General features: G+C 47.8%; 1 protein-coding gene and 1 long non-coding RNA gene across 4 annotated transcripts in view; one reads left to right on the top strand and one right to left on the bottom strand.

Annotated features, from left to right (window-relative positions):
- Positions 1–544: 544 nt before the first annotated feature.
- The window catches only part of Bend4 (BEN domain containing 4), a 35,982-nt gene continuing 12,853 nt past the window's right edge, over positions 545–23,673 (top strand). For 2 of the 3 annotated variants that reach the window (XM_006504059.4, XM_030254766.1), the window contains exons 1-4: positions 545–703; positions 881–1,607; positions 10,651–11,217; positions 23,154–23,242. In XM_006504059.4, the coding sequence (XP_006504122.1) occupies positions 1,094–1,607; positions 10,651–11,217; positions 23,154–23,242 (1,170 nt within the window). In that variant the 5' untranslated portion in view covers positions 545–703; positions 881–1,093. Of the gene's footprint in view, positions 704–873; positions 1,608–10,650; positions 11,218–23,153; positions 23,243–23,673 lie in introns of those variants that run through there. The other variant, NM_001164806.1, reaches the window with a different exon arrangement.
- On the bottom strand, positions 8,869–23,197 carry Gm33345. Its single transcript, XR_868469.3, has 4 exons — positions 23,133–23,197; positions 14,281–14,552; positions 14,041–14,152; positions 8,869–10,779 (listed from the first exon to the last, which is right to left on the bottom strand). It is a non-coding gene; the product is annotated as a predicted gene, 33345 (long non-coding RNA).

Raw genomic sequence — 23,673 nt, 5'->3', positions numbered from 1 at the left:
CCACTTTGGTCTTGCAACGTATATGCATAGATAATATAATAATGTTCAAAGCAGTCACCATCCCAAAGGGAACCGTGGGATCATTTTGTTCCCTTGAATTGCACTGTCTACCAGCTATTTTACATTCTGAAGACCTATATGTAACCGTGCAATTCACTCACAAACTCCTCTGCGTGAATTTGCATATTTCCCTTTAGTCTTTCAGAGCCTCAGTTTTCAAATCTGGTCTTTCAGAGCCTCAGTTTTCAAATCTGTAGAATGGAAAGAAATGATGGCGCCTCTGTGCTCTCTCGCCCAGCTCCCTATGGAGAACAAGCGAAACAGTATGGAAGCACTAGGCCCTGAGTGCTTTCTGGTTCGGCCGCCAGACCTGGGACAGCAAGACCCTAAGGCAGGACAAACCTCCCAGCGGCCTGTGCCAAGTCCTTCGAGATGTTCTTTTTCGGGAGGGGGGCGGGGGGAGGGAGGTGTAGCTTCCTTCTAGAAGAACTTGCTGTCCCACCCTTGCACTCTGGCGACCCCGCCCTAACTTCTAGGTACCACCCCCTTCGTGCACTCCGAGAGTTGGGAGGTCACGCAGGAGGGCGCCGGGAACTCCTTTCCAAAGCTCGGACCCTGCGGACAACCGCTGCCGCCTCACGTCCACAGCCGAGAGAGCCGGGACGCCACCTCTTCCACCTGTCCCCACCGGGACGCCCTCCAGGTTCCGTTCCCCCACCGGGTCCCCTCGGGCCACGGGCTCCCCCTCCCCACCTCCCCCCACGACCCTGTCCGAAGCGCCGATCGCGCGGGCCGCCCGGGCCCAGGCCCCGCCCCGCCCCCATCATCATTAGCAGATATTACCCTAAACACTTGCTCCTTACCTCCTTTCTCCCTCCAGGCATTGGCGAGGCGGGCTGTCAATCAGCGCTGGGCGGCAGCCCCCCGCGCGGGGGCTCGGAGATGCCAGGCTCGGCGACAGGCAGCGGCGGCGGCGGCGGCCACGGCGCAGACACACGCCTTCCCGCCGGCGCGCGCCGGGGTAGAGCAGGCGGCCGGGCGGCCGAGCCACCTCCGGAGCCGCGCGCGGGGCGGGCAGGGCCTCAGACTCGGCATGGAGCCCGAGATGCAGGCGGCGGAGGAGGGGCCCAGCGCGCCCCGCATCTACAAGCAGCGCGGCCCCTACAGCGTCCTCAAGACGTTCCCCAGCCGGCGGCCGGCGCTGGCCAAGCGCTACGACAGACCCTCTCTGCTCGAGCTGTCGCCCGCGCGGCCGTCCCCGCTGCCGCCGCCGCCGCCGCCGCCGCCCTTCGCCTCGCTCGCCGCCGTGCCCATCAGCAGCAGCGAGCCGCCGCCGTTCCCGACGCAGCCGTCCTACCCGGCCGGGTCAGGCCGGGCCCCCGCCGCCGCCGCCGCCTCGTCGTCGTCGCCGTCCTGCACACCCGCCGCGCCCCCGGGCCATCCCAGGACTCCGGCGCCACCGCCGCCGCCGCCTCCGCCGCTCGCGGCCCCCGCCGCCTCGTCGTCGTCGTCCTTCGCCGCCGTCGTCAGGTACGGCCCTGGCCCGGCGACCGGCGCTTGCAGCAGCGGCGCGGGTAGCGACGGCGCCAGCCTGGAGCTCAGTGCAGGTACAGACTCCCGGGCCGCAACTTTGCGGAGCTCCGAAGGTGGCGTGGAGGGGGGGAGGGCGTGGGAATCGGGGGGTCCGGAGAGGCTGTGCGCGCTGTCCCCGTGGTCCCCGTGGGCCTCGGGAGCGTGCTACGCTCGGGCAGTAGTAACTTCTGGAAGATTCCGGGGCGCCGCGGTGACCCGAGCTTCCGACGGCGCGCGCGCCTTAACAGGTGGCTGTGGGGTGCGGGCTCCTGGCGAGCACCCGGGAGGGCAGCGGGAGAGCCTGTGAAGAGAGCAGGCCCTGGGCGGGGAGCTGGGGAGGGGACAGGCCCCGGGACAGCGGGCTGAGGCCACTCCGAGGAGACGCCCATTTTATTCCCGGCCACTTCACTTTTTCCCCCACGCCACACTTCCCTTTCCCGCCTGCCCGCCCGCCCGAGGTCTACTTGTCCTTCTCGGAGGTTCTTTGCCTGGGGGAGTGGGGGGAGCTGACCTTTGAAGATCCCGGCCCCAGTAGGGCAGACCTGGACCACTTGGGCTCCTCCTGGGGTCTCTGGGTTTCTTGTTCTCTGTGCGCTCCGGTGTCCATGGCGCACAGTCCCCCTAGCTTTATCCGCGGTTCTGCTGCTCTGGGTTGTGGGGTGGGGAGTGAAGATTTTTTGGCGTGGGCAAGGGGTCGCTGCACAGGAGCATCCACAGAGCAGAGTTAAAATCCCCACCCACCCTGTCCTTGAGACCCTGGTTTCTATGTCAATGAGTCTCCATGGGATCACCTACCCAGAGGTCGAGATTTTATCTCCTCTAGGGAATGTGAGCGAGCACTGAGCAAGGCCTGCACCCAGTCTCAGCTCCTGAGGGAAGGACACACAGCCACGTTTATGGGCTCATCAGAACCTGCTCAGGCCTTTCAGGGCACTTAAGAGCCTCCTAGATTCAGATTGTCAGCGAATCTAAGACTTTGTGTTGGATTTTTTTTTTCTTCCTAGTGACAATAGATGGGCATTGTCTCTGAAGGAGTTATAGATGCCTATGCTAAGAGCTCTGCTGTTTGTCAATATTTTGACATGTGAAGGATTGGTTTGGAGAAAGAAAATCTAATTACAGGTTATAGTGAAGCCTTGTTTCTGTCGTCTCCCCAATGATTTGGAGATGTTAGCGATTCTGAATTGGAGTTCTTACGTGGGCTTCCTTACTATTTCTGGGATGTTTTTTTTCCTCTGTTGCCTTTGCCCTCATATCCCATTGTGTTGTGTTTTTATATTCATTGTTGGGCTCTTCTCTGCTTTCATGTTCCGTTGGCTTTTGGTTTTGAAACAGGGTCTTGCTTGGAACTTGTTTTGGGGGCTCCCCTGCTACTTCTTGGCTGTGTCTGTTACCCCTGCTTGGCGTTTTGTGTTTTTTTTTTTGTTTTTTGTTTTTTTTTGGTTTTTTTTTTTTTTTGCTTTTGTATGTTGCTTTCCAGTAGTGTGAGTCCTTTTCCCTTTTCCCATATTTTGCACTCTTGTATAATGTTGGTTCCAGCCAACTCTTTGGGGACCAACCCTTTACCTTCTTGGTTCAGCCCTTGATAAAGCACTTCCTTCAAGCTATTGCGGTTCAGTCTTTGACTTTCTCCAGAATACTATGGTCCTACCCCTCCTTACTATTTGCATCCGGAGGTTGCTCTTCCCTGACACTCACCGGGTTATTTCTCTCAGCCTCAGTTTCTCACCATTCTTCCCATGGCTGCTCTTGTTCTGGAAGTTACTCTGCCGTCTTTCCTTCATTTGGAATTTTTGGGGGTCTGTTTTCTCCTCCCCTGGGTATTTTTTCCCAATTTCCTATTTTGGTTTGTCTCTGTCACAAGTTAGAAGCCATTGTTGCTGAATCTAAGGATAGGACGGCTCCTTCTTCTTCTTTTTTTTTTTTTTTTTTTTTTTGCCTTCAAACTTATTACCAGTTTTCTCAAGGCTGTTCTGGTTGGGGCTTTTCTTGTGTGTGTATGGGGCTCTGGATGCCCACCTAGTGGTGTTTGTTGGAAAGATGGGAACTGGACAGTAGGTTTCTTCCCTGTGTCCTGGAGAATGTTCTGGATGTAGAGGGGGAAGCCACAGAACTAAGGTAATATTAATCACTAATGAGCAGACCATCTCTCAACAGGCACAGCCATGTGAGTAGCCATCAGAGGGACAGCCACCTGAAGAGCTGATTGGTTCTTTGAGGAACTAATGGTGCCACTTTGAGCCAATGAGCTTCTCTGCTCGACTGGGCCTTTTAACCGCCTGGGGGTGGGGCAGGTGGGGCTCTGCCTGTTGCCTTCTCTCTCAGCAGAGTAATTGTGCTGAGTGTTCAGGCCACCTTGTCAGCTGGAAATAGTCAAACAGCATTGTGGTAAATGAGCTCTGCGTAGAGGAGATGACTGACTGTCCAGGGTAAATATGCTGAAAAGATGAAAGGGTTGGAGTGAGTCTTATTTGCCATTAAATGCTACAAGCCATTGGGAGAAGAAATATGTGATTAAAAATAGATTTTTTTCAACATTCTTATAAAGTCTCATGAAGAGTATAATTTTCCTTAAAAGGGGTAATACACCATGGTTTAAAAAGCATATTTTTCCTCTGTGGGAGGCTTAGAGTTAAAACCCACGTAGATCTTGATACGCAGCCTAAATTTGGCATCAGGAAATGGGAAATTGCATCTTTAAGCAGAGTACAATCAAAAATGAATTACAATAAATCCTATATAATTGCATAGGTCATTCTCTTTAATGAGATTTTATTAACCTGACTGTCAAGCTTTTGAGTCAGGCAGATATTTTATCTTCTTCAACTGATAAAAGTGTCAGCCATAAACCACCATATAAATATTCATAAATCTACACATCTGTGGCAGCCTATCAGCATCATTCTTTTGGACATTAAAAGCATTCTAATTACTTTCTGTCTAGCAGAGCTGAAATGCTGCCTGTTATACTATGTGCTTGGCAGGCATGATTGCTTTTGTTTGCCATCACAAATAGCAGCATCCTATTTTATATACCGATGGTCCAGAAAATATTCAGGGATTGACTGAGCAGGATGCATATTAGGAAGCACCACCTGCTTTTGGTGGCTCCGAGAATATTAACTCATCTGTTAATTTTTGACACATCATTGATTTATTTATTTAGAAAAATTGCATTCTGTTTTGCTGTGTTGATGTTTGCCATTATGGAAAAAAAAATTGGTCTTTTTTAAGGCATCCTTCATTGATTTAAGATGCTGGTCATGTTTTCCAAGACAATCTAATTTTCTAACTTATGTCTCCTGTACCATGCCGTAAAGTCCTCCTAAAAAGAGGTTACATTTTAAGGGAACCCTCTATTTTGAACTAGTTGGAAGTCCTTTGATAGATGTGGCTACAGAATAGGTCACTAAAAAAATTTTTCCTGCTTCTACATTTTTAATATTAATGTATTTTACCCTTGGCTGAGCTAAAATCAAAAGGTTACCACTAATCTTCAGTGCTGTGATCTCCCTCGCAGAGGCGGAATTCTCTGAGGGATCGGCCGTGATGGGCACAGTCTGTGCACAGCTTTCCCTACAAAGAAGGCCGTTAGAGACGAGAAGAGGCAGTGTGTGCGATAGCCTGCCTCCCATCCTCCTCCCGGGCACAGCTTGAGGATGGATTAAAACCACAAGTGCAGAAAGATCTCAAGAAATGGAAATCTTAATTAAAAAAAATAATCATCACCGTGAGTTTAGGCCTTTAGAGTCAGGGTGGGCACAGTTCACAGCCTGCTCTTATCTCCCAGTAGGCCGAGCTGTAAAGCATGCTAAGTGGTCATCCAGAGGGCGTTGGAATTGGGATTTATTAACATTGTGAGACGTTAGGGATAGGCAGCCTTTAAAAGTCTGTTTGTAGATGGTTGACTTTATGTTTCCTGAATGTGAGACGCTCTATGACGAGAGATTTAAAAAAAAAAAAAAACAGTTAAAAAAAAAATGAAAACTCAGTGAAGACTCCAGGGCCAGCAGCCATCGGGTTGCATTCCCAGGGACAGAACTTTTGTCCGTTTCTTAGTGGTAAGGGACTGCACAGCACGTGGGTTTCTGACAGTAGGGCTGTCCAGAAGTTGAAGTGTTGCTGGTTGTGGAGCATACGAGTTAAGAGGCCCCCCTCCCTCTAAGTGCAATGCTAATATTTTTATTACACTCTTCTGTATGTTGATGTTAAGATATACTGTCCAGATAGGTCAAGGTTTTGAAAACAGGGAAAATTCGACCTTAACTGTTTACAATCGCCATTTTCCTATAGATTGGTTCTGAGAGCAAATTCAGAATCATTTAAAAATCTGCCTGTGTAGCTCTGCAGGCAAAAACAACTGTTCTGTGATCCCCCCGCCATTCTCTGATTTTTCTGAGTGCACTTTAATAGATTATCTTCATAATGTAGTATATTACATAATGATTTTTTTCTCAGCATGTTATGAGTTTATCCTTCAATTAAGAAAACAAATCACGCTTGTCCCTAAGTCAGATTTTTTTCCCCCTTAAAAATCCATGCTATAATGTGATTCATCAATATGGTTAAAACTGCTCAGTGTATTGTAGGACCCTGAACAAATGTACTTGAGCAGCTCTTTCTAGAAGGTTCTGTCTTAGCCTTTCCTTTTGTATTCCTCCCTTTTTGTCAAGGTTATGGTAGGGGGGGGTATGGGGTGTAAATCAATTGGAGCCTCGATGATTAAAATGCAAACAGTAAATACAACGTAAGGTCTTGTGTGGGATTATAGGATTAAACAGAATGAAAACCGCTCTTGTGGTAGAGGTGAACATCCCCGATCAATACCGTCCTTTGATTTTACTAATAAAAGAACAAAACCAAGGAAGTAAAATAGCAAGAGTGAGACACCTCTCCACTTGTGCCGTTCAGTAAAGAAATGGCTCCCAAGGATCTATAGGACTCTGGGCCTTCATCAGTGATCACCTTCATCAGTGATCACCTTCATCAGTGATCACCTTCATCAGTGATCACCTTCATCAGTGATCACCTTCATCAGTGATCACCTTCATCAGTGATCACCTTCATCAGTGATCACCTTCATCAGTGATCACCTTCATCAGTGATCACCTTCATCAGTGATCACCCTCATCAGTGATCACCTTCATCAGTGATCACCCTCATCAGTGATCACCCTCATCAGTGATCACCTTCATCAGTGATCACCTTCATCAGTGATCACCTTCATCAGTGATCAGGCTTGAGTTCAGGGGTTTGTGCTGAGCCATCATGTTCTCTGCCAACCCTGGTGTATCTTCACTGAGATGGTCCACACTCCTGAGCTCTGGCCCCATGGTGTATTTATTTGGCTAGATATTCCAAGTGAGAGGGGACCAGCCTAGGCCTTCAGAGAGGTCTGTGGAAAGATTCCTAGGTCTTGACCTTGTCACGAGATAATCTAAGGAAGACTAGGGTGGTATTGCTCCCCAGATCAGGGTGTAGTCTGGAGAGAGGGTTCAGTGGGTAAACTGCTTGCCTTGCAAGTGTGTAGAGCTAAACGCTGTAGCACAAGCATGAAACCCCAGCACCCCTGTATAGCAAGGTAGGAGAAGGAAACAGACTTTCTGGGTGTTGATAGGCAAGGCTGGGATATGCAGTGATGACAGTGTTCCGAAACGATAGAAGGTGCTGACCCCTGAGGTTAGCCTGACATTTACAGAACATGTGGTGCACATCCCTCAGCACACAGATTTTTTTTTAAGAAGAGAAAGTCAGGAAATGTACCAAGAAAAAAGCATTCCCCAGAACTTTAGCCTCTCAGAGGTGGTCTTGTTTTCACCCCCTGCCTTGACTAAACCTGAAAACGCTATGAAAACAAAAGGTTCTGTGTTGTGGGGGTTGGGGGATGACCGGGGGAGTGGAGGCCAGAGGTCAACGTTGGGTGACTTCCTCAATTGCCCATCCTGTTCTTTATGTTTGAGAATTCATAGGAATAATAATAATAATAATAGAAACAACAAATATGATCACATGTATCCCTCATTTCTCCCTGCTAGCTCCTCCCTGCCTCCTGACCCACAGGAGCATCTCCCAACTTGATGTCTTCTTTTCTAACAACCCACGAGGTCCCATTTAGCACCATGCGTATATACGTGGGGGTGTGGCAGTGCACTCTGAGCATGGGCACCCCACCAAAAAGGCATGCTCCATGCGCTATCAACTGCCAATAGCTAAGGCATGGGGCCTTTTGAGTCAAGCAGTTCTTACACAGTCACCCCATTTTCTTGAGATGGGGTCCCTCAGTAGACCTGGAGCTGGCTGGTTAGCTATACTGGCTAGCCAGCAAGTGCCAAGTGGCTTCCTGTCTCTGCCTCCCCAAGGCTGGTATTATGGTCATTTGTTGGCCCCCGGCCCCCTGTTATTTTCTATAGGTGCTTGGAATGGAACGTAGATCCCTGTGCTTGTACATCAGGCTCTTCACCTAGAAGTCACCTCTCCAGCCTTTACCTTGTTTTTAGACAGGGTCTAACCGATTAGGCTAGGCTGGCTGCCTGGCTGGCTGGCTGCCTGGCAGCCCGAGAGCCCCAGAGTAACCCTTCTGTCTCCCAGGGATGGGATTACAAACATGGACCTACATCCATCTCTTATGGGTGCTGGAGATGGAGCCTGGATCCAAGTTTGTGTGTGTGACAGCCACTTTACCAATTGCTCTGTCTCCCCATCCCTCAGTGGGTAATATTTGAGACCCTGTAATCACCTGATTCTCCCACCCCAGTGTAGTCTATAGTCCTCTCCTAGACAGAGAAGAGTTTGGGCTCAGAATTCCCCAGAATGGTAGCATTGTACAGACTTGGGGGAATAGATACTTCTGCATACTGGGGGCACTGCTAGAATTTCTTTATGTCTTTCAATTAAGTAATTGAACCAGGACACTTGGATCTTCCCCCAATACCTACTTCACTAGTACCTACTTCATTAAAATGCACTAAGAAACAAACCATGGTAGACACTGAGTTTCAGACAGAAGTTCAGTGTCTGTCTCTGCCTTGTGTTATTGCCCCTCCTCCCTACCCCCCCCCCACCATGTTTTCTGAGAAGGGGCCTCACTGTGCTGCCCAAGCTGGTCCCCAACTCCTGTGTTTAAATGATCCTCCTGTTTGGTCTCCTGTGTAGCTGGGGCGGTACTTCTGTAGCACAGCTCATGGATAGCACAGACTGCTAGGCTTGTGGTTTTGTTCATCACACACGCTGAGTTTTCTAGGGGATTTTTTACTACATCTGTCATCTCTACCCCAAAGAAGACCTCATCTCACCGTGTTTTACTTAAAAGAATCCTTTTTTTCTTTCCCAGACCAAACAAAACATAAGTATCTAGCCAGTGTTTTCAGAGAAAGCCAGGAGCTAGCTACAGTTTTGTCATCAATTGTTTCTGGCACCTGAGTTCTCCAGTGTTACCATTAATCTCGTAAAGGGAAGAAGAAATGTAAGGCAACTTCCTCCTGCTGAACACGCCCTGAAAAGTGTCACTCTGTACTAGTGAGAGCTGTTTCTACATGGTGGTGAGCGGGAGGAGAGGCAACCACTTGTGCTCATATTTAAGATGACTTTGGACTACACTAAGTAATGCTTTCAGAATTTGGAAGTGTAAGATACTCGTCTCTGAGGCTAACTGCTTCAGTCTGCTACCTAGATCTAGTCCTGGAAGTTTCTAGGTTCTGTACAATCTAATCTGAGCCTAGAATGTTTCCAGCCTCTGAGACTTGCTGCTGAATAAGCTCACCTTTTCTTGTTCTTTCTCATCTCTAGTTAGCTGGTTCACCTCTGCTGTTCTGGCTCAACGCTAACTCCATATGGCATCTCTGGCCTTCTCCTGAATTGCTCTGGTTGGTCCCAACCAGCTCTAACCATGTGTTCTAATCTGGCTCCTTCTCATTCCCTTGCTCGTTCTGTCTTCTCCTGTGTCTAGCTTGTTCTCTCTGTGCAGCCTGTCTCCATACAACCAGCCCAGGAAAACTGCCTCCTCTTCTCTTTTTCTCTCTGTGCTCTTTTGAGAGTTGGGCAGATGCTAGTCTGCCAAACCTTTCTCTGATTTGTCACTTTGTCTGCCAATTAGACATCACTTTTCAAACACGGCTGCTTCCTTCTATGGACTTACATTCATTAAAGATGTGTACTAAGGGTGTGTCTGTATTCCAGCCAGAGGGATTAAAAGTGCATGCTAAGGCTGAGACACACCACAACTAGAAACAGGTTTTTTTTTTCCAGTAAATAACACAGTCACAGGGTTCATGGTGTGATCAATCAAACATCCTGCTTTGTGGGAGAGAGTTTTTTTCTTTGTCTTTGTAGCAAGTTGATTGGTTTCTCTTTGTTTTTTACTTTCCACTGCTTGACAGTTTGTGTAGAGTTCAGGTATGTGGGCTTTGTGGTCCCCACCCATGCCTTTTCCCCTTTTAGGAGACTTGACAGTCCAGTGCAAATGGCTCTGAGAAGAGAAACAAGCCATTTTCAGACAGCGCTGCTGCGTCTCTCTAAACCCTGACCTCAGCGAGCATTCCAGAGTAGGAAGGCTGTTGAGCCCAGGTGTTGGTGACAGTTTCGTTTCATGCTCATCCTTTGTCTATAGAGCCCTCGGTGTTACCTTGGATTTCTAGTGAGCTCTTCCCAAGGACTTATCTCTCTGCTCCAGTTTGCATCTGGGAGCTGCGTGGTTGTGGCAGGGATTGTATCAGCTGATGAATAGCAAGGGCAAGAGGGCACTCCAGAAATAGCAGTAATGATTGCAGTAAGGCCTCCTATCAATGAGGAATTGAGTCTGCAGTGGCTGGCTCGATTCATTAGAGTGAGGATATTAATGAAGCCAAGGGTGTAAGTTCAGACCTGTGCAGACCAGAGAGGGATATCTTCATCTGGGTCCCAGGCTTCTCTCAGAATAAGGGGCTGGGGCCCCCACTGGTCACAGAACAGCAGGGAGCTATGCGTCATTTCTCGGGTGGCTTCACTGCGCCTTTTGTGTTATGAGGTTAAGTTGAAAATGGAGGCCCTTGCTCCTTCCACGCCTGGCTGTTGGTCACTGATATCTCTCTTCTTCCATTCCAGAGAGCCGGATGATCCTGGATGCCTTTGCCCAACAGTGCAGTCGTGTTCTTAGTCTCTTAAACTGTGGAGGAAAACTTCTGGACTCCAACCACTCTCAATCCATGATTTCTTGCGTCAAGCAGGAAGGCTCTAGTTATAATGAAAGACAGGACCAGTGTCACATTGTGAAAGGGGTCCAGAGTCAGACCTCTGACAACATAGACATAGAAATGCAATATATGCAAAGAAAGCAACAAACTTCTGCCTTTTTGAGAGTGTTCACTGACTCTCTCCAAAATTATCTGCTCTCGGGGAGCTTCCCGACTCCAAACACCTCATCAGCCAGTGAGTATGGCCACCTGGCTGATGTGGACCCTCTCTCAGCCTCCCCGGTGCACACCTTAGGTGGCTGGACCTCTCCGGCAACATCTGAGTCTCACGGTCACCCATCCTCCTCTACGCTGCCGGAGGAGGAAGAGGAAGAGGAAGAAGAAGGCTACTGCCCTCGATGCCAGGAGCTGGAGCAGGAGGTTATCTCGTTGCAACAAGAAAATGAAGAGCTCAGAAGAAAATTAGAGAGCATCCCAGGTATGTGTTCACACTGTATGAAGACAGCGGCAACTCCAATCCGTACCTCTGTGCGTACGTGGGTTTGGCTTTAGTGATGGCGGTGGAGCCAGGATGTTGAAAACTTGAAAAAGCGTAAAACGTGTAAGATGTCCTTGGCTTGCCCGGTCCAGGCAGGAATTCCAGGGCAAGAGCTAACTTGTCTGTGTTAGCTTCCTGTTCTTGGGTTAAGCCCTGAAGGCCACAGTCCTCATGCAGGATGTCTCTATTGGTGTGTAAGTAATTCCTATGTGTGATGCCTTACATTGATGTGCATTTACTGTTACGAGGCTGAGAGCCCTTTACAAGTGGCCTGTATTTAAATATGGCATCTGTGTCCCCAGGTACAAATGCGAACAAATCCATCTTTGCATTAGCAGGATTCAGCGCTGAGCAAAAGAACATGATCTATTCTGTCCACGCCTCTCCTTGGCCTCCTTTGCTAAGTTTCAGCATGGAATTGATTCAGCATGTAAGCCCCTCCGTGTAGAGTTAATTTAGACATTGCAAACTAGGAGATCAAAGATAAACTGTTAATTTAGCTGGCCCTAAATTGTTTGTGGCCCTGGTCTGAGGCAGTCCTCTCAAACATCCTCCATTTTCACAGGATTAGAGTTGGAGTTTTCTTAGGACAAGACCTGAGTTTGTTTGTCTGTTTGTTTGTTAATTTTTTGTTTCGAGACAGGGTTTCTCTGTATAGCCCTGGCTGTCCTGGAACTCACTTTGTAGACCAGGCTGGCCTCGAACTTAGAAATCCGCCTGCCTCTGCCTCCCGAGTGAGTGCTGGGATTAAAGGCGTGGGCCACCACGCCCGGCCATGACCTGAGTTTTTGTTATGAGTGGTTTTTCCTCTGCTATTAACAAAAGTGCATGGGTGCTGGAGAGATGCATCAGCAGTCAAGAGCCCTGGCTGCTCCTCCAGAGGGCCTAGGTTCAGTCCCAGCATCCACATGGCATGGCAGCTCACAACTCTGTATAACTCCAGTTCCAGGGGCTCCAACACCCTTATACAGATATAGATGCAGGCAACACCAATGCACATGAAGTAAAAATCATTTAAAATTTTTGAAAAAAAAAAGAAAAGTATTAATTTGACTTGTATCTTTGAGTTTGTTCCTGTGTATGAGGGACTTACATTGACAGCAGAATTGTTAGCTAGAACAAGATCTCTGAGCTGTTTTAATCATGTGACACCCCCCCCCCCCCAAAGATGATAAAGTCAGGGCCACAGCCCCACTATCTGCACTCAAATAGCTATATTCATACATTCAAAGCATAAGAATTTCTGGAGTTTTAAGACTGATAAAATATATAAATAGAAGTGATATCTTCTGTTTAAGCCTGGGGTGTGTGGGTGTGTGCCAGTGTACCATATAAATGGTAGCTCATCTAGAAATAATAGAAGAAAGTCTCTGTTTGTTGGGACACATAGGACAGAAAACCAGAAATGGCTATTATGATTTGCCCAACAGAGCCAGGTGAGGTGGCCCATATCTGTAGTACCAGAACTTGGAAGGCGGAGCCAAGAGGAACAGGAGTCCAAGGTCATCCTCTGCTACAGAAGTGTGAGGCCAGCTTGAGTTAATTGAAACCTGTCTCAAACACACACACACACACACACATACACACACACACACACACACACACACACACACACACACACACACACATACAAGTTGCCAAATTAAAAATTAAGCTGTTTCCCATCTTTCGTTAAAGGTCTTTTCCAAATGGAGCCGAAATTTGGCTCAGAACATTGTGGAGTCTGGCTCAGCGTGTTGGTCTTGGAAGAAGAGACAAGAAGTAAATATGGGGTCAGGGGAGTCGGGATGCTCTTCCAAGCAGGCTGTCGTGCCTACAGGAAACATCCTGGGAGAACCCAGGAGGCTGTGTGGAACCACACTGTTCCTTGTCTCCCCCAGTCAGGGAAAGGTGGTCTCAGCTAATGTGCTGAGTTTGCACCTCTGCCGGCCTGCAGCTAGGCTCCACTCATTCTTAAGTTTACCTCTAAGCGTTTGTCTTGCCTTGCTGTTTCTCAGGGGACAGAAAATAGTGTCATGAGTGGCTGCAGAGGCCAATGCCAGCCACTCTCAGTGTGTCCCCATGGGTATGCTTATGGCTCAGCCAGGCCAGGTGCTGCTGTCCCATAGGTTTAGAACATCAGGCTCCTGCTGGCTTAATAGCCACTGGGAGCCTTCCTCCTGAGCCTCATCCTGGGTGTGGGAAGAGGTGACACAAATGTCAGAACGTGACTTATTCCTGGTCCTCAATATGTGGCAGTGTTCTTGGCATATCATAAATTTGGGGTTCAGTCAGGCCAGATGCTGGTGTCAGGGATAACTCATTGGTGGCCTTCCACTAGTCACTGTCTGGACATCCAGAAAGGTGAAAAATGATACAATTTCTTAAGCACTCTTGATGATCAGATATCGAATGACACTGGCTGAAAGTCAGTGGTCTAATGATCACTAGAGTTACTGTGGCTACCCCGGCCTTAGGAGCAACTCTCTATGAACCTTGAACTAATTGCCATTTACACAGAACTCAAATTGCATTCTTTATGAATGGAGAGCTGGGCTTGGTGGCACACATCAGTCCCAACACTGAGACAGAGCAGGAGGATAAGGCATTCTAGGGCATCTTCAACTACATACCAAGCATGAGGCTTTCGTGGGCTGTGTGAGTCCCTCTCACCATGTCTGTGGAAGCCCAGCAATACACATGAAGAATCAGGCTATGAATTATGCACAGATAAAAAGGAGTAGGGGGGGGGGGGACAGGACACCCAAGCTGATTGGTGGTTACCTGTCGTCGAATGTGATCGCTATCTCAGGAAAGAGATTGAACGTGTCACCTGAAGATGGAAACTTGACCAAAGAGAAGGGGAAGTACTGCCATCTTGCCTTCTTCCTAGTCTCTGGATGAACAACAAATGAGAGACTCATTCAAGACTCCATTCTTGACTCTTGGTGACAGTATTTTCAGGAAGAATATGCCCTTAGACACCCACCTGAAGAAAAGTACAGTTAGTGAGAGGCTGGTTACCTGTGTGTTTTCAGGCAGTAGCTCTGCACTTGTCCTAGAGACAGTGCATTCCCATAGGAAGACCTGGGGCTGTTTTGTAGAGTCTGCTCCATCTGACAGTCAGTTTGTGGCAGGACACCCAGGACGGATAGGCACAAAGGAGAAAGCAACATCCGCAGTCAGCAGATGGAAGAAGGAAGGTTGAGATCAGTTGACTAAGTGTCTTCAGGTTCTCCTGAAGGTACTGCCAGGAGCACGGGGGCTTCATTTTCTTCCCTGAAAAGCCTTTATACCTGGAGCGGAAGTGAATTAAAGAGGGTGAGCCCGGTAGCCCACAAGGAAAAGTGCTTGGCTTGGATGGTCCTAGGGGAAGGGAAGGTGTTAGATCTAACCCTAAAGAGGTTGGGGAGGGCTTTCCACCAGCGTTATTTATGTATTGCTGGTGAAGTGTGGACAGCCAGAAGCTGTAGGTGGTCCGAGGTTCTTTCAGATGGGAGACAGCTCACACTAAGGAGCCCACATTGGCAATTTTCCTTTTGTATCAGATCATCACGATAGACATTTGGAAGTTTGTCCTTTTTTTTTTTTTTTTTTTTGATGTTTTGATAAGAGGTGAAAACAGCTTAAGAAGCTGCATGGGCTAGAGAGGTGGCTCAGTGGTTAAGAACACTGGCTGCTCTTCCAAAGGTCCTGAGTTAGCAACCACATGGTGGCTCACAACTACCTGTAATGGGATCTGATTATGCCTTCTTCTGTCATGCAAGCATACATGCAAATACAGCAGTCATATACATAAAATACGTAAGTAAATCTTTTAAAGAAGCTTCTGAGTGAGTGAATGAGCTACTGGGACCAGGAATATGAAGCAGTGCCTGGGGCAGTTCCTCAGTGGAGAGGACGTCAGGGGAGGGACGCCAATCGAGCTCACAGTCAAGCTGTAATCAAACATGCTCGTGAGGATAGATATAAAGATCCCATGTTAACCTGACCTGCCAACAATTGCAAACCATACCCTCTCTGTCGCACCTCTCAGAAGAAATCACTGACAAATCTCAGCTGCCTATTAACAAGTATTTTTTAAAATTTTTATTAGATATTTTCTTCATTTACATTTCAAATGCTATCCCGAAAGTCCCCTATACCTTCTCCCCACCCTGCTCCCCTACCCACCCACTCCCACTTTCTTGGCCTGGCCTTCTCCTGTACTGGGGCATATAAAGTTTGCAAGACCAAGGGGCCTCTCTTCCCAGTGATGGCCGACTAGGCCATCTTCTGCTACATATGCAGCTAGAGACACAAACTCCGGGGTACAGGTTAGTTCATTATGTTGTTCCACCTATAGGGTTGCAGATCCCTTTAGCTCCTTGTGTGCTTTCTCTAGCTTCTCCATTGGGGGCCCTGTGTCCCATCCAATAGATGACTGTGAGCATCCACTTCTGTGTTTGCCAGGCACTGGCATAGCCTCACAACAATTATTTTTTAATACCAAGTCCATAGATACTAAAATAAGGAAAACTATGGGAGGGGTGTTTGTTGGCGTTTTATTTTTTGTTTCTCCTGGTTTTCAAGTTGGCTGCTGGTTCGCTGTGTAGCCAGTGATAGCCTTGAACTCATTCCTCCTGTCCCTGGAGTACTGTGGCGTGGTTACAGGGCTGTCTGCTCCTTTACAGTGTGTGTGGTGCTGGAGAAGAAACCCTTCAGGCTTGTTAGCCAAGCACTGCATCCCCTGAGCTTGAAAACCTGTCTTGAAGAGCACCATGTATACCAATTACAATTCCTTTAAATGTGTAAATACCAAGTATACAGAAGATAATCTTTAAATTAACCTATTTACTGAGACAGGGTCTTATTGTGCAGTCCTGGCTGGTCTGAAACTTGCTGTATAGGCCAGGCTGGCCTTGAACTCACAGAGATCTGCCTGCTTCTGCCTGAGAAATGCTGGGCCTAAAGGTCTGTGCCACCATGCCTAGCTGAATATTTTCATTCTCTGCATTTTTGATTTGATTTGATTTGACTTTTTAAGATTCCACACATAGGCTGGATGAGACGGGCTGGAGAGGGCTCTACAGTGAAGAGCACTCGCCGCTCTTACAGAGGACCCAGATTTGCTTCCCAGCACCCTCGTGGCAGCTCACAAATGTAACTCCTACGTCAAGGGATCTGACTCCCTCCTCTGGCCTGCCTGGGCACCAGGAACACATGTGGTATACATACACTCAGAAAGTAAAAATTACAAGAAAAAAAGAAGATAGACAGTATTGCCCTGTCGTCCCCACCCCCGACCCCCCGCAGTTTACTCACACCTTGGCAGATGGCAAAGCTTTTTTCTTAATACTCCACTGAACACTTGCCTATGCCTGTTTTGTTGTTGTGGGAAAGTCGTGTCTTTCCACGTCACAGTAAACACGGAGTGTGGGTTTCTTCCAAGGTGGTAATTTTGTTTCCTTTGAATGTAGTCCAAGAAGGGGGATTCCGGTCATACAGTAGTGCTGTGCTTAACTTTAGGAACCTCTGTAACCTTTGCACGCGGAGGACAGAAGTCTCCCTTCTCACCCACGGTGGACACCATCACCAGGCTCTGTTATCTTTTGATTTTTTTCATTCCAAGGCATGGAAAGTGGGATCGAGTTTTGTCTTTCTTGTTAATGACTTCGGAATGTGTGTACCACTGTGCTGGCTCTTGCCTGGTTTGTGTGGAAGGGGTGGGGGCAGAGAAGAGAGAGGGGAAGGGTTTATTACTGGCCTGTAGCTCACACTTAGGCTAGGCTGGGGACGTGTAGACAAGCCCCAGGGGACCATCTTTCGTCACCACACGCTGCTGTTTACGTGGGTGCAGGGGCTGGAGCCAGGTCCTAATGTTTGTAAGGAAAACAGTTCATTGACTGAGCTGACTTTCACTGGTAGGAATTTTATAGTTTCTGGTCTTAATTTTAGGTCTTCTCTGTAATTCTTTTTTTTTTTTTTTGGTTTTTCGAGACAGAGTTTCTCTGTGTAGCCTTGGCTGTCCTGGCACTCACTTTGTAGACCAGGCTGGCCTCGAACTCAGAAATCCGCCTGCCTCTGCCTCCCGAGTGCTGGGATTAAAGGCATGCGCCACCACACCCGGCTTCTCTGTAATTCTTATTAGTGATAGTCTATGAATTGGTGGTTGAGTTTTGTGAATGGTGTAAGGTTTTTTGGGGGTTTTTGTTTTTGTTTTTGTTTTGAGCATTCAGTTTCGGGGACTGGAGAGATGGCTCCGAGGTTAGAACACTTGGTGCTCTTGCCCACATCAGCTATCTATTTCATTTCCTCTTACGGACAGGAAGTTGGCATCTAATCCATGGGAGAGCAACAGTAGGAGGAGAGTTGTATAGTCCAAGAGTTCTAACTTGGTGTCCAAGTCGTAACCCTCCACCTGAGGTCAGTGTATTGTCAGCGTAGCTGTATTGAATGGTCACCAAAGAATTAGTTGGCAAACACTGGCATTACTTATAGCAGAAGTACAAAGGACAGGTCCTCCTTCAACTAGTAAGTACGTGACCTTGTTTCTCTTGTGCTTCAGGCACTTGAGCACACAGTGGAGAGCCATTTTAATAGTGAAATCCCAAACAGACATATAGGAAAAACCCTAAATAGACCAGGACAGGGACACTTGTTTCCAGCAGAAGAACAGAAACCAGGCGATCACAGCTGGGACATTTGTCAGGCCACTCAAATTCCAAAGCGCTCTGCACAAGTCTGCAAATGGCTTGTAAAAGTTCCGGTTTGGGGAGTTCCAAGCATACCTTAGCAGGCACGCAGACTTGCAAATACAGAATCCAAGAGTGAGTGGTGACTCACCATGCTGCAGATAAGGAGCTAACCCCCTCAGGTCCCTCAGTGCCATTATCTAAGGGAAATAGGAACAACCAGTTTGGGGTAAATGGACTTTGTATAAACAAAAGCCCCTAAGAGTAGCTGCAGCTGTGGGCTTGTGTTCCTTGATATTGCTGGTGGTGACTGCTGGCAGTAATTTGCCTTCTGAGCCTTCCTTAAAGCAAAGTTAACAATATTATAGGAATATGGAAGTGTTAGATTTAGTAAATCTTCCCATGAACACTTAGTATCCCCTTGAAGAGAAATTGCTCCTGAGGCTAGAGACACGGCTCGGCAGTTAAGACCGCTTGCTTCTCTTCCATAGGAGACCCAGGTTCAGTTCCTAGAATTAACATGGTGGCCCACAGACATCTATAAGTCCAATTCCAGGGGTTCCAGTATCTTCTGGCCTCCACAGGCACACACATGGTGCACACACACACATGCAGGCAATACACGCACATAAAATAAATCTTAAAAGACGAATTAGAGGAAAATTGTTTCTGATATATGTAGGGCATGTCTGTAATTCAAATACCAAAAAGGCCGAGGCAGGAGAGAGTCCAAGACCTTCCTGGGATACATAGGGCAACCCCATCTTAACCAAGAAAGGACAAAAAGAGAGCACAACTGTCGTGTGCCTAGCAATGCAGAGACTTGAAGGATTCTCCAAACTATAAGCGGTGTCTGACTTCAGAAAGAGGAGCCACAGAGCCTCAGATTTGGGTTCCCTTGTCACAGAGAAGTCTTCACTTCCCTGGAGTCTTTTTTGGGGAGATGGGGTACTGTGACTACCCGTATAGCTGAAGGTGACCTTGAACTCCCAATCTTCCTGCCTGCTCCTCACAAGAGCTGAGATTACAGGGCATGCACAGCTGTACTTGGCCCTCCTCCTGAGCATCTTCGAAGACTCAGTCCTCAGGGCCCACAGTTCACCGAGTGCCCAGCCTCACTGGACAGTTGTGACTTCTGGGCAAGCAGATACTTGTCCTAACCCCTGTTCTTTCCACTCCCAAAACATGCTGCCCTCTTCTTGAGAAATTCCTAGGCATTCTTCAGTGTCCAGTTCAGGCAGGGCCCTCTGTGAGAGAGCTTTTGCAGTGTCCCTGCACACACCTGGATACTTCTGTTAAAGTCCTTTTCGAGGCTGGGTTTACCCAGAGTATGCCGTTATCTCCTGATGTCCTGATAAGATGAAGGGTCATATATGGCGCTGGAGGGCAGAAACGAAGCCTATCTTCTTGATGTCTCAGTTTCTGTTGAAACAAGGCATTGTCTTTACCCGAGCTTCAACCATGTGACTGTTGCGAGACTGATACTTATTGCTGATCATTTGATTTAAGTATTTCTGTTCAGGAACTTATTTTATGTTGGAGAGACAATATAATTAGGCTGCTTGAAGACTATTAAACACAACAGATAGCTGGGATTGTCAGCAGTAAAAAAGAGTTCAACATTCCTATAAAATGATTGAGTAATATTTTGAGGAGTTTGAAGTCTTTGGCTAGCTAGGTAGATAAAATAGTGTTTGAGGAGCAGAGATCAACTGATGAAGATTTTAGCTGGGTGTGGTAGCATTAGCCTGCAGTCCCGTCAGTCAGGAAGCCGAGGCAAAAGGATGGTGGGCTCCAGAGAAGCCTGGGCTACGTAGCTGATACATAGTGCCAGTACACTTAAAATGATTAGCTGGAGGACCAGCTTAGCCTTCATATGGGACAAGCAAAACCGTAGTGGTTTCTTTGAAAGAAGAGCCAGATGTGGGAGCTGCCTTACAGGCACTGAGGTGGTGGCCAAGCTACAAGGCCTCTGAGGGAGTTCGCCGGACTGCTACTTGTAAAATCCTGGTAGCGCCCAGGATACATTGCTTCTGTTTCTCATACATTACTGAAGTAATGTTGGTCCTCACAGTAATTGCGTGGCAGGTCATTATACCAGTTTTACAAGCATGATAACAGAAGCTCAGAGAGGTTGAGTAACTTGCCCAGGGCCACGTAAGGAATGTCAGAGTCAGCTCCTAGCCAGCAGTGACTGTAGAACTGCTAGTCTATATTTAGCTGTTTTCCCTACCGAAGTAAAGCAGCCTTAGAGACTAGGGGTGGAGAGGGAGTCTCTTTGCTGTTGTCCCAGATCTTCCTGTTGCTACCTTTTCCTCTCTCAGATTATGTGATGGGTGAATGGTGCCATATTGTTCCTTAGAGGGAGAAAGGCTAGCAACATCCGGATGGGGCCGGGCACGGGATACATCTTGGATTCTTTTGTGAGCCTCTTTTCTTTCTCACTGGTTTTATGGAACAAGCTTTTACCTTGAACTTGGAGGGGTCCTTTCCTCACTTCCCAAGTTCTGGCATGACAGATGTGTGCCACCATACACAGTCTCTCCTTTCAGCAAAAGCTTCTATATCTCTCTTCCTCGTTTATTTTCTCACTTAGTCAGCAGAACGAGCAAGGGCACAAAGGAACCCTGCCCAGTGGGTCACTGGCTCTTCATCAGCCAGAGCAGTTTGCTCAAATGCTCATTATGCCCAAGGATACAGTTCTGTTTAAGGCCTCCGGGGGAGGCCTCTCTCTCCTCTCTTTAGAGGCCATAAGAACATGGCAACTTGAAATGAACGAAGAAACCTTACAGGCCGCACGGTCCCTATCTACAAGTGACACGCCCTCACTCGAGAATTCCCCCTTGCCCATTATGGGTACAGTATCAGAGTAAACAAGACAGGTGGTTTTCCATTACTTTCTGGCTGCGGCCTTCATCGCTCCTGGGCTGGCCTAACAGGGCCACTGGGACAGGCTCGTCCCTGCCTAAGCTCACCAGTCTCCATTTTCAAGACCGACCAAGGGTTTGTTGTTGTTTGGTTTGGTTTTGTTCCCCACAGAAAACATTTCACTTCATTCTACAGCTTCCCTGAGTAACTCTAGGCAAATGTGCCACACATGTGCCAGCCAAGAGTCACTCCACCTATCCCTCCAGGGAATATCTGGATGTCTCTTTCTCAAGGGAGATGGCAAGGGGAAACCTGAAAGGTGGGAGGAGGGGAGTCCAAAGGTCATTTCAGAGTTTTTAAGTTTAAAAAATGATGGTACTTAATGCTTGTGTGCACATGCAGGTGCCTGTAGAGAGGGGGTCATTGGGTCCTCTGGAGCTAGAGTTAACAGCAGTTGTAAGCTGCCCCAAACCTGGGTCCTCTGCAAGAGCAGCAAGTGGTGTTAACCTGAGCTGCCTCTCCAGCGCCTACCTCAGTCTCTTGGACAGTTGGCTGATGTAAGCACTCTGGTCTCCCTGGCCTTCCGCTTTGTCTCCAGTGTCAGTACACAGGACCCACTTACCTTTGGGCTCCTGACACTGGAAGGACACACTCAGTGTATCCTCCCAGCACGAGTCAGCAGGCCTGCTTAGCGCTTGCTCCACGTGCTGCCTCAATGTCCGGATGCCTGAAGTGATGGAGTGAGCTTCCAGCCCGCCATGGCTGTATAACCAACACTGTGTGTCTCAGAGGCCTGGAACAACTCCTTCAGTGGTTTTTTTTTTTAGACAGCTTTCAGTGGCTGTTAAATAATGCCCACTATAGAAAGATTGTAAAACACGCAAAAGTGTATTTCTTCCCTAAAATCCTTGGGACCAGATCTGTATAACAGTTCTCCTCATTTTGGGTGCAAGGATATTTACATATACATAATGAGACATCTTCAGGATGAGGCTTAAGTCTAAACATGCCGTATATTCATGTTTCATATATACATTTTATATATACAATATAATTCAATTAGGTTTACTTTTATGAAAAATTTAATGTACCTGTACTGCAACCACCATATGAGGTCAGCTATGGAATTTTCTGCTTGTGACATCATGTTGACTCTAGAAAATTTCAGATTTGAGGACAGTTTGGATTTTAAATAAAAGATATTCGCTCTGTACTGCTTTCCCTGAGAAGGATAACGGAGTCAAATGATAATCCCACATCTGCAGCCCCACAGCTGAGCTAAGTCATTGTGGGTGACACCGGCTCTTCCCCATCTCTTTTCATTAAAGTTACACTGAGTTTTCTATTTTGTAAGCTGCCTTGTAAGTATTTCTGTATTTAAATTTAAAATTCTATAATCTCAGAGCAAAATATGGGTCATGGGAGGTTCATTCAAAACCCAGTTAGTCAGTGAAAATTTATAAATTTTGCTACAGTTCCCATGCCAGATCCAGGGTTGTGCCATACACTTGTCACAGGACACATCCGTTCCTTTCTCAACTCTGCTGCCTTAGAAAGATAGAAAAGATTCGGTATGTAGCCCAGGTTGGCCTGGACCTCACCGTCGTTGAACCTCAGTCTCCCAGAACTGGTGTAGCCACCGTGAGGAACTCTCTGCTCTTCTGCCAGTGAACGTTCAACACAGGAGGCGCATTCCCAGGACTGAATCGACAACGTGGGTTGACATTTTAGTTGCTTGGTGAAATTAGGGGCACCTGACATTTCCCCCCACAAATACTTTTTTTTGTTTTGTTTTTGTTTTTGTTTTCAAGACAGGATTTCTCAGTGTAACCTTGGCTATCTTGGAACAATTATGTAGACCAGGCTGGCCTCGAACTCAGAGATCCACCTGCCTCTGCCTCCCAAACACTGGGATCAGAGGTGTGCGCCACCACTACCCAGCTACTTTTTTAATTAAAAATCTTCATACAATCTATGCTGATCACTTGCCCTCCCCTAACTTCTCCCAGAGCCTCCCCACCTCAACTGTGTGCTCTCAATCTCCCTGGAAAACAAAAACAGACCAAAAAAAAAAAAAAAAAAAAACAAATAAAAATCAGGACAGGCAAGCAAAAGACCAGTAAGACAGAAACAAACAAAATGAGACAGAAAGTCCATTAAAAAAAAAAAAAAAAGACATGGAGTTTGGGTTGTGTTGGCAGCTTCTCCTGGGCATGGGGCCTGCCCTGGGGTGTGGCTGACAGACCCAGTGACACTCCATTGGAGAAACTGACCCCCTTTGCCAGCAGGTACCGATGGCAAGCAGCTTCTGGTCGGAAGCTAGCTAATACGTACCGTTGTTCTTCCTCCTCACAGTGCCCTGCCAGACCGTCCTCGATTACCTGAAGACAGTGCTGCTGCACCACAACCAGCTCCTGCCGCAGCCCGCCGAGCAGCCCACCGAGGTAGGACTGGGCCTCCGGGAAGAGGGGTGCGGGCCCGCAGGCGTGGCCTGCTGACTGTGGGAACTTTGTGGGTCTGTCACTGTGAGCACATATTCTGGTGTGCAGATTTAATTCACCAAGATTCGTCTGTCCTTGGGAAGGAAGGAGAAACTGCAGCTTCAATGGCTTAGGCAAGTCTTCCTCATTCCTTTGATGCAGGGAAGATGGAGGTGAAGATAAGATCCAGCATTCCCTCAGGTCTCCATGTGCCTCGCTCTGGGGTGTCTAGCACCAACATCCTCTGGGGTTTTAACCTTATCTCTCAGACACTGTGACACAGCTGTTCTCTTTCTCGGAGCCACGGGAGAAGCCACCAGTCTCCAGTCGTCTAGGGCAGTCATCTCTTGACGCTGGGGATGGTTTAACAGATGACATTTTTATAAGATTCTCAA

This window comes from Mus musculus, chromosome 5 (assembly GCF_000001635.26).
Source record: "Mus musculus strain C57BL/6J chromosome 5, GRCm38.p6 C57BL/6J".
NCBI classification, from domain to species: domain Eukaryota; kingdom Metazoa; phylum Chordata; class Mammalia; order Rodentia; family Muridae; genus Mus; species Mus musculus.
The sequence above is the reverse complement of the archived record's forward strand: the minus strand, read 5'-3'. Positions and strand labels throughout refer to the sequence as shown.